Genomic DNA, 10,118 nt, shown 5'->3' with positions numbered 1-10,118 from the left:
CTTCCAGTTCTATCATCAGATTGACTTTAAAATATTAAGATTTCAAACATGAAATATATAATGTAGATTTGTCAGAACATGGAGAATGTTGGCGGTATTAATTGTAAGGAGGAAATACCTGGAACTTTTAAAACATCTTTTTGTGCAATGGTTGGAGTTTCGAAGTGGCTAGTAGAGGGGAAAATTATTTTAAGATTTGCTTGAAGAAACCAAGATTCCTTCTAAGATCTTGTCTTTTGAAGATGTCTATGGGGAGGGTACTCATTCTGCTGAATAGTGATGGTGATGGGGGAGATTATGCCTGTGTGGGGACAAGAGGTATTTGGGAAATCTGTACTTTCCTCTCAATTTTGTTGTAAAACTAAAATTGCTTAGAAAAATAAAACCTTTAAAGAAATGAAAAAAAAAAAATAAAGGGAGGGTACTGTTGAAGTGTCAAACATGACACTCAAATCTAATGAGGTGAATAGAAGACAAAGAGGCATCTACAGGCTAACCCTAGAGGACACAGTTAAATTTCCTTTTACCTCAAACTATGTCTCCCATACTAGTTGTAATAACCTTACACCCATTTTATATTTTAAAGATTTTATTCATTTATTCGAGAGAGGGAGCACAAGCAGGGGAAGGGGCAGAGGGAGAGGGAAAAGCAGGCTCTCTGCTGAGCAGGGAGCCCAATGACTCGGGGCTCGATCCCAGGACCCTGAGATCATGACCTGAGCTGAAGGCAGACGCTTAACTGACTGAGCCAGGCAGGCGTCCTATTTTTAAATTTTTAATAGAAGTATAGTTGGCATACAATATTATATTAGTTCCAGGTGACAACAGTGATTGCATATTTACATAATTATGAAATGCTTATCATGAGTATAGTTACCGTCACTGTACAGAATTATAATATTATTGACTATATTCCCTATGCTGTACTTTTCATTCTTGTGACTTCTTTATTTCATAACTGGAAGTTTGTACCTCCCACTTCCCTTCACCCATGTTCCTGATCCCCCCACCCCCACCTTCCCTCTGGCAACCATCTGTTTGTTCTTTGTATGTGTAGGCCCGATTCAGCATTTTGTTTATTCAGTTGTTTTTAAGAGTCCACATATAAGTGAAATCATACGGTGTTGGTCTTTCTCTGACTTATTTCACTTAGCATAATGCCCTCTAGGGCCATCCAAGTTGTCGTAATTGGTAAGATCTCATTCCTTTTGATTGCTGAGTAATATTCCAGTGCATATATATATATATATATACCACATCTTTGTCCATTTATCTATAGATGGACACTTGAGCTGCTTCCATGTCTTGGCTATTGTGAATAATGCTGCAGTAAGTGTGAGGATGAATAGATCTTTTTGAATTAGTGTTTTTGTTTTGTTCAGGTAAACACCCAGAAGTGGAATTACTGGATTGTATAATATTTCTATTTTTAATTTCTTTTTTTTTTTAAGATTTTATTTATTTGACAGAGAGAGACACAGCAAGAGAGGGAACACAAGCAGGGGGAGTGGGAGAGGGAGAAGGCTTCCCGCAGAGCAGGGAGCCCGATGCGGGGCTCGATCCCAGGACCCCAGGATCATGACCTGAGCCGAAGGCAGACGCCTAACGACTGAGCCACTCAGGTGGCTTTTCTTACCAATTTGGATGCTTTTAATTTCTTAAGGAACCGCCATATTGTTTTGCAAGTATTTGGAAAAATCTGTGGCTGCACCAGATTTACATTCCCACCATCAGTGCACAAGGGTTCCCTTTTCTCCACATCCTTGCCAACACTTGTTATTTTGATATTAACTATTCTGACATAATGAGGTGATAACTCATTGTGGGTTTGATTTGCATTTCCCTGATGATCAGTGATGTTGAACATCTTTTCATCCTGTCTGTTGGCCATCTGTATGTCTTTAAAAAAATATCTATTCAGATCTTCTGCCAATTTTTTAAATTGGATTGTTCTTTTGGTGTTGAGTTATATGAATTCTTTATAGATTTTGGATATTAACTTCTTATCAGAAATACCATTTGCAAATATCATTTCTCCTGTTCAGGTTACCATTTTGGTTTTTTTTGTTTGTTTGTTTTGTTTCCTTTACCATGCAAAAGATTTTTAGTTTGATGTAGTCCATATTGCATATTTTTGCTTTTATTTCCCTTGCCTGAGGAGACAGATCCATAAATATGTTGCTAAGGCTGATATTCAAGAGATTAGTGCCTATGTTTTCATTTAAGAGTTTACGGAAAAAATAAAGAGTTTTATGGTTTTGTGTCTCACATTTAGGTCTCTAATCCATTTTGAGTTTATTTTTCTATAAGGTGTAAGAAAGTGGTCCAGTTTTGTTCTTTTTTTTTTTTTTAAAGATTTTATTTATTTATTTGAGAGAGAATGAGAGAGAGTACATGAGAGGGGGGAAGGTCAGAGGGAGAAGCACACTCCCTGCTGGGCAGGGAGTCTGATGCGGGACTCGATCCTGGGACTCCGGGATCATGACCTGAGCCGAAGGCAGTCGCTTAACCAACTGAGCCACCCAGGCGCCCCAGTTTTGTTCTTTTGCATAGAGCTGTTCCATTTTTCCCAGCACTGTTTATTGAAGAGATTGTCTTTCCCCATTGTATATTTTTGCCTCTTTGTCATAGATTAATTGGGCATGTAAGTGTGGATTTATTTATGGGTTCTTTATTCTGTTCCATTGATCTCTATTTCTGTACTGGTACCTTACTGTTTTAATTACTGTAGCTTTGTAGTCTATTTTGAAATCTACTATTGTAATACCTCTGGCTCTGTTTTTTCTCAAGATTGCTTTGCTATTTGGTGTCTTTTGTGGTTCTATACAAATTTTAGGATTATTTATTCTAGTTCTGTGAAAAACACTTTGTATTTTGAGAATTGGTAGGTTGCTGTGGGTACTATGGACATTTTAACTATTCTTCCAATTTATAAGCGTGGTATATCTTTCCATTTCTGTTGTCTTCAATTTCTTTCATCACTATCTTATAGTTTTCAGGATATAAGTCTTTCTTCTCCTTGGTCAAATTTACTCCTAAGTATTTTATTATTTTTTTGTGCATTTGTAAATGAGATTTAGAAAAAAAATTCTCTCTGCTTTGTTCCTGGTGTATAGAAATACAAAATATTTCTGTATATTGATTTTGTATTCTACAACTACTGAATTCATTTATTAGTTCTAATAGGGTTTTTTTTTTTTTTTCTTTTGGTAGTCTTTAGGGTTTTCTGTGTCTTTTACAAAAAGTAACAGTTTTTCTTCCTTACTGATTTGGATGCTTTTATTTCTCTGATTGCTGTGGCTAAGACTTCCAGTAATATCTATGTTGAATAAAAGTCGTGAGAGTGGACCTTCTTGTCTTATTCCTGATCTTGGAGGAAAAATTTTCAGTTATTCCCCATTGAATATGAAATTAGCTAAGGTTTGTCACATATAGCCTTTATTGCATTCTAAAATCACTTTGTTGAGAGTTTTTATTATGAATGGATGTTATAGTTTAACTGCTTTTTTTTTGCATCTATTGAGATGATTATCTGATTTTTATTTTTCCTCTTGTTAATGTGATATATCACATTGGTTTGCAAACATTGAACCATTCCAGCCTCCCTGGAATAAATCCCACTTGATTGTAGTGAATGTTAATATATTGTTGAATTTGGTTTGCTAAAATTTTGTTGAGGATTATGCATCTATGTTCATCAGGGATTTTGGTCTATAGTTGTCTTTTTTTGGAGTGTCTTTGTCTGATTTGGGTATCAGGGTCCTGCTGGCCTCATAGAAAGAATTTGCAGTTGCTCCTTCCTCTTCTTTTAGTTTGAGAAGGATAGACATCAACTCGTCTTTAAACATTTGGTAGCATTTACCTGTGAAGCCATCTGGTCCTGGACTTTTGTTTGTTGGGAGTTCTGTGATTACTGATTCAATCTCATTACTAGTAATTATTTGTTCAGACTTTCTATTTCTTCTTGATTCAATCTTGGAAATTATTTTCAGGAATTTATCCATTTCTTCTAGGTTGTTCAATTTGTTGGTATTGTTCCTATTTTCATAGTAGTTCTGTGGTGTTGGTTGTCCTTCGGTTTTATTTCAGTTGACAGTACTCTTTCATTTCTGATTTTCTTTGAGTTACTTCTCTTTTTTTCTTGATGTATTTGGCTAAAGGTTTATCAATTTTGTTTATTTTTCAAAGAACCAGCTCTTAGTTTTATTGATCTTTTCTATTGTTTAGTTTCTATTTCATTTATTTCCACTCTGGACTTTATTATTGCCCTTCTTCTACTAAATTTGGGCTTTGTTCTTTTTGTAGTTCCTTTAGGTGTAAGGTGTAAGGTTGCAGTACTTGAAATTTTTCTTGCTTCTTGAAGTAGTCTGTATCACTCACTATAAACCTCCTTCATAGGACTGCTTTTGCTGCATCTCAAAGATTTTAGAACACAGTTTCCATTTTCATTTCTCTCTCTGTGCTTTTTTTTTTTCTCTTTGATTTCTTGGTTGACCTACTGGTTGTTTAGTAGCATGTTGTTTAGCCTTCCCGTGTTTGTTTTTTCCGTTTTTCTTGTAATGAATCTGTAGTTTCATATGTTGTGGTCAGAAAAGATATTTGATATGACTTCAATCTTCTTAATTTTTTTCAGACTGGTTTTGTGGCCTAACATGTGATCTATCATGGACAGTGTTTCATGTTGCCTTGAAAAGAATGTATATTCTGTGGTTTTTGAATGAAATGTTCTGTATATATCTGTGAAGTCTATCTGGTCCAATGTGTCATTCACAGACATTTTCTGTCCTGTCATGACTGGGCCATGACTGCCACAGATCCACTGGTGGGTGTGGCTGACGCTCAGCCCAGCTGGTGGCAATGGCCAGTTGTGACTGCTGTGGACACATTGTTGGACAGGGTAGCCTTCAGTGTGACTGGCTGAGAGGCCTGGATGCACTACTGAGTATGCTGGTTGGTGGGGCTGGCTTACCACTTCCCTGGGGCAGGAGCTGCTCTGGAGGGGTGCACATGACCTCAAATTTCTTTCAGGTATAACCCAGGCGTTTTTCAAATTGCTGTCTCTGGTTCGGTTTTGGAGTGAGTGTTAGAGTTCCCTGAGCCTTTAAGAACAGACTTTCCATTTTGTATCGCCCTCAGGCTGTCCAGAAATAAGTCCTGCTGATTTTCAAAGCCGGAAATTATGAGGGCTCATCTTCCTAGTGCAGATCCCCATAGGGAGGTAGGGTGTGTGTGTCTGGATGTGGGGCTTGATCCCTCTGCTCCTCAGGGAGGACCTCCTGCCTGTGCTACCACCCCTGTTTGTGGGTCTCTGTGCTGGGGATTTTGTTCACAACGGTGTATCTGCCTCACCTACCCTTCTCAACATGGCTTTTTGTCTTTAGCTGTGGAATAGCTGTTCTGCTAGGCTCAGGTTGTTCTGAGTGAATTGCACTCTATGTATTCGCAGCCTTGATGTATTTGTGGGAGGAGGTGAGTTCAGGATCCTCCTACTCTGCCGTCTTTTCCAAATCCCAAGATCTACTTTCCTTATACCCGTTGTAAAAGGCAAAAGTGTGTTTAGGAATAATGAACTTTTATGGTTTAGGTCACATTATTTTCATTTTATGGGGAGATCTGGATTGTTTTGAAATGCCATCCAGTCTTGTGGCTCTTTGGCAACTTCCTGTGTTTTTGCTAAAGCGTAGCTCTTAGAGTAAAATGGCTTCACAGTTTGGCCCCAGGACATATTTTAAGAACACTCTTGCCTGGCAAGGACACGTCATAACTAATTTTAACAAGTGACTAGACAAAACTGAGTATTGTTACACTGCCAATTTACAATTTCTGGATTTTAAAAATTTTAATAATATGAAGTAAAATAATCTGAATGCCACTTTTTGAGTTTCAATCAAGTTAGCGGTTTATTTTTTAGGACCTGTTACTTTCAAAAAGTTACATAGTACAAAAGGTTGGCACACAAGTAACCATGAAATATGCTCCCAGCCCACCTGTGCTTACCCATAAAGGAGAGTTTAATAAGATGAAATACAGAATAGATATAAATTATAGCTTAAATGATTTAGTTGTTAACTAGGAAACTCAAATTTTTTGGTATAAATTATTGAAATGTCAACTTCTTCATATAAACTTTGATACATTTTATTTAAATATTTAAATGTTAAAGGACATACATGCATATAGGGTAGTACCCTCTCTGCCTCCATTCTGGTTTAACTTTCCATGGTTTCAGTTATCTGTGGTTCAACCACAGTCTGGAAGCAGATGATCCTCCTTCTGACGTAATGTCAGAGGTGAATAGTGGCATAACACTAGGTCTGTGTCATTCCCCTCACTTCAAATCATCACGGAGGCATTTTATCATCTCACGTCACAAAAAGAAGGGTGAGTATAGTACAGATTTTTTTTTTTTTAAAGATTTATTTGAGAGAGGGAGAGTGAGTTGGGGGAGGGGCAGAGGGAGAGAAACTCAAGCAGACTCTGTGCTGAGCATGGAGCCTGACATGGGGCTCGAGCCCATGACCCTGAGACAAAATCGAGTCGGACACACAACCAACCAAGCCACCCAGGTACCCCTACATTAAGATATTTTGATGGAGGCTACATTCATATAACTTTTATTATAGTATATTGTTATGATTGTTCTATTATTAGTTATTGCTACTAATCTCTTACTGTACTTAATTTATAAACTTTGTATAGGAAAAATCATATAGGGTTTGGTACTATTTGCAATGAGGATAATGGGGGGGGTGGGAGACAGGATGTGCTATATGATTGATTAGATCATTTCCCTTATTTTTAAATCCCTTCAGATATTTGGGAAAACTTAGCAGCAGCAGGTCTTTGCTTTTGGACAACTCAGTGATCACTTAGTTTTCTGTGTGTTTTTGCCAAATTCTCTACACTGACCAGAGAGGGAGTGAGAACCTATTTGGGGTTTGTCACTGGCATGGATGGAACATCCTTATCAAGGGTGCTGAGCTGTGTTTTGGCTTCAAGTTTACCTGCTAATTCAAATGAAGACTTGTTTGCCCAGAAACATGAAATTGTACCTCAATGTTTGCCCTCAAATTAAAGGTCATCCCTATAATTTCCAGCTACAGTTGGCTAAAGTAATATTAAGAATTTTTCATAAAACCCTAATCATCCCCTCCTGCCCATTGTTGAAAGTGCATTTATCAGTGAAATACCTGCTGCAGAAACTGATCTGTCTCTTGATTGGCTCTTAGCGCTGTGAACTCTAGCTGTGGAGAGGAAAATCTAAAACAAGGCCCCCTATTCGGGCCTGCTTAGACTCCTGTCAGTCAGTGACGGGAAGGGAGTGGGCTGCTGACCTGCAGGAGGCCAGCCCCGGCAGGTGCTCTGCTAGCTTTGGACTCTTGGTCGTCCCGCTAGATGGCTGTCCTTCGGCTCCTGCAGACAGATGGTCTGGGGCCTGACGGCTCCGGCTTAGGCCTCGCCTGCATGTCTCTGCCCCTGGGGGTCTGCGTCATCGTCACTTCCCCTTACTTGCCAGGCTGCTCCTCCCTGGCCCCACGTTTCCAGAGTGTTTACCTACCACCTGGTATGTCCAAACTATCTGGTTGGATTTCAGTTTTGTTTCTGAAAAGCCCTCGTCTTTGCAGAATCACATGAAGAACCGACAGTCAGTATTCTTTTATTTAGCTTTCCTTCTTGCCGTTAGGGTCCTGTCTTCTAAAATGTGTCAACGTCCTTCACCTTTCTTGATTTTGAAGATTTACTCTCAGGAAAATATGCATCTTGCCCTCCAGTTGCAATTCCTATTTCAGCAATACATAGGAGAACAATTTCTTCCTACACAGGCTGTGGATAGCATCATTCCCCAATGTCTATAAACAGGGCCTGGTTCATAGTTCTAATTAATTAACTTTATTAACTTGGAGCTGAAAGGAGGTGGCAACTTAAACAAGGAAATAAAAAGCAGTGGACCTCGTCAGACTGGTTCCACATAACTGAAGGTATATGGATAATAACTGCTTTTTAACTGAAGGTAAAAGAGCAGTCATTTACTTATTGCATGTAATAAAGCAAAAAAGCTCAGATGGACGGCACAGCACAGTCTAGTTACAGCTTATCTACAGAATATGCTAACTACAAAAAAAATCCCCAATTTTTTTTTCACTTAGTGCAAGTAGCAAGTTTATGTTCTTTAGTGTAGGATTAAGAGTTAATGGGATGCCCCAAATGAGGTAAAATTGCAACATTTGCATAGGAAAACCTTCCTTGACACACTTTAGATCTTTGTTAAACTTATTGTCAGATCAAAGAAACTGCAATTTCAGGTTTGTTCACAGAAAAAAAAAACTGTTACTTGGGAAGTTTCAAAATGGCAATTCGATCCCAGAGTCACCATTACCAAGGGAAAAACGCTCTCTCGGTTGAGAGTTTCGGCAGCACTGTAATACCTTATACATCCACTTGATACAAAAACAGGTGCGTTTTGCAAAGAGTGCATACATTCCAGTACATCATTTTTGGAAATGTGCTCAACAGCCTTATAGTCTCCTACAGGGTCTAATGAACACGAATTCAACAATGATAACAATGAGCTTACATGCGTTTCCTCACGGCTCTCTTAGATTCAATTTTATGTTCCCGATGCTACATTGATAGCATGAAGATCCCAGTGAAGGAGAAACCTGGGCCAATATAAACAACATGCATGGAATATGTATGTATATAGATCAAGAGTTGACACTGATGATTTGATTTTCATTAATGCTGAAAACAGGACGGTAAGAATTAGTGACTTAGAAAAGTGGTATTTTCTTCAGGACACATTGCTGAACACATGGCCACCTACCTGTTTTCTAAAGCATTATGTATAATTTAACCACCAAATATAGAACACATGAATACCAGGAGACAAGAAAAGCATTACAACCCATTACAATCTTGAATAAGCCAAGACCTCAAGTACATAGAAAAAGCACTGCAATCATGTTATTTAGCTTTATTTTTCTAACATATATCATAATTTAAACTATATAAAGTCACCTATATAAAAAGCAATTTTTTTTTCAAGTGGTATAGCTTGGAGCATGGCTTTATATTTGGCTTAATCATTTTTTACCAGCTTAATTTATAAAGCTCGTAATCTTGCCAGCAGGGCTTCAACTTCGGGAACAGATTCGTTTTTAGAAACAGAGCCAAGAAGTTCCATTTCCTTTTTTCTGTTGCTTTCTACATTACAGGCTTCCTTCTTCTCAACTGCCTTGATCCTCCCCGTAGACGTATGAGTGTCTAGATTATAATTAAGCTCCTTGGCGACTGGAGTCCTCGTTGAGTTGCAATTGATATTGTAGTGTGAACGTGACCCTTCTGTCAACTGCACTTTCTGATTTTCTACAGTAAGGAAGAGAGAAACAGAAAATTTATCACTGTGATAAGCAAGGACTGTGCACATTATGAAACATTAATTTAAAATAATTATTCTCAAACAACTCCTCTTAGATAAATTAAAATATTCAGAGAAGGGTAGATTGGAAATAAATACACATTGTTTAAGAATAAACTAAAATATAAATAGACAACCCTTTCCTTAGCATGCATGCTGATTTCCTGGTCTCTGCTCAAATGCTCTAAGCAGAGAGGTCTTCTAGGACCATCCAGCAGAAAGGGCACCGCCCCCTTCCATCACACATTTACCCTTCTTCATAGAACTCCTAGCCACCAGTCACGTCATATACCTGTTTACTTGAACACTGTATCTTTACTAGAATGTCAGTTCCATGACAGCAGGGGGTGCTGTTCTAAATACCGCTTTAACGTCAGTGCCTAAAATGGCCCTAGGGCAAAGCGGTGCTCAATATGCACTGGGTAAGGAAATCCTCTGCATACTCTAGGACCCAAGATATGCATTAGTTGGAATAATAATGAGATTTTTTTTTTCTAAAATGAAAACAGAACAAAAAGCAAACCTTCTACTAGGTCTTTAAAAACTCAATGATTTCCTTCAAAAGAAATATAGCATTTGGCAAATTAAACCTTCCTAGCAAATCAAAATTATGTCCTACTCTGTCACATATACACACATATATTCAGACATGTATCCATATGCACACATATATTCTTTTATTGGTAAGTGACACTGAGCT

General features: G+C 38.1%; 1 protein-coding gene across 4 annotated transcripts in view; it reads right to left on the bottom strand.

The window, feature by feature from the left end:
• Nucleotides 1-6,459: 6,459 nt before the first annotated feature.
• DIAPH3 (diaphanous related formin 3) overlaps nt 6,460-10,118 on the bottom strand; it is a 484,666-nt gene continuing 481,007 nt past the window's right edge. For 3 of the 4 annotated variants that reach the window (XM_027591357.2, XM_027591359.2, XM_027591358.2), the window contains one exon: nt 6,460-9,366. In XM_027591357.2, the coding sequence (XP_027447158.1) occupies nt 9,104-9,366 (263 nt within the window). In that variant the 3' untranslated portion in view covers nt 6,460-9,103. The remainder of the gene's footprint in view (nt 9,367-10,118) is intronic. The other variant, XM_027591360.2, reaches the window with a different exon arrangement.

The sequence above is a fragment of the Zalophus californianus genome, chromosome 3 (assembly GCF_009762305.2).
Source record: "Zalophus californianus isolate mZalCal1 chromosome 3, mZalCal1.pri.v2, whole genome shotgun sequence".
NCBI lineage: Eukaryota > Metazoa > Chordata > Mammalia > Carnivora > Otariidae > Zalophus > Zalophus californianus.
Note: the sequence above shows the minus strand (reverse complement) of the source record. Positions and strands in the feature narration are given on the sequence as shown.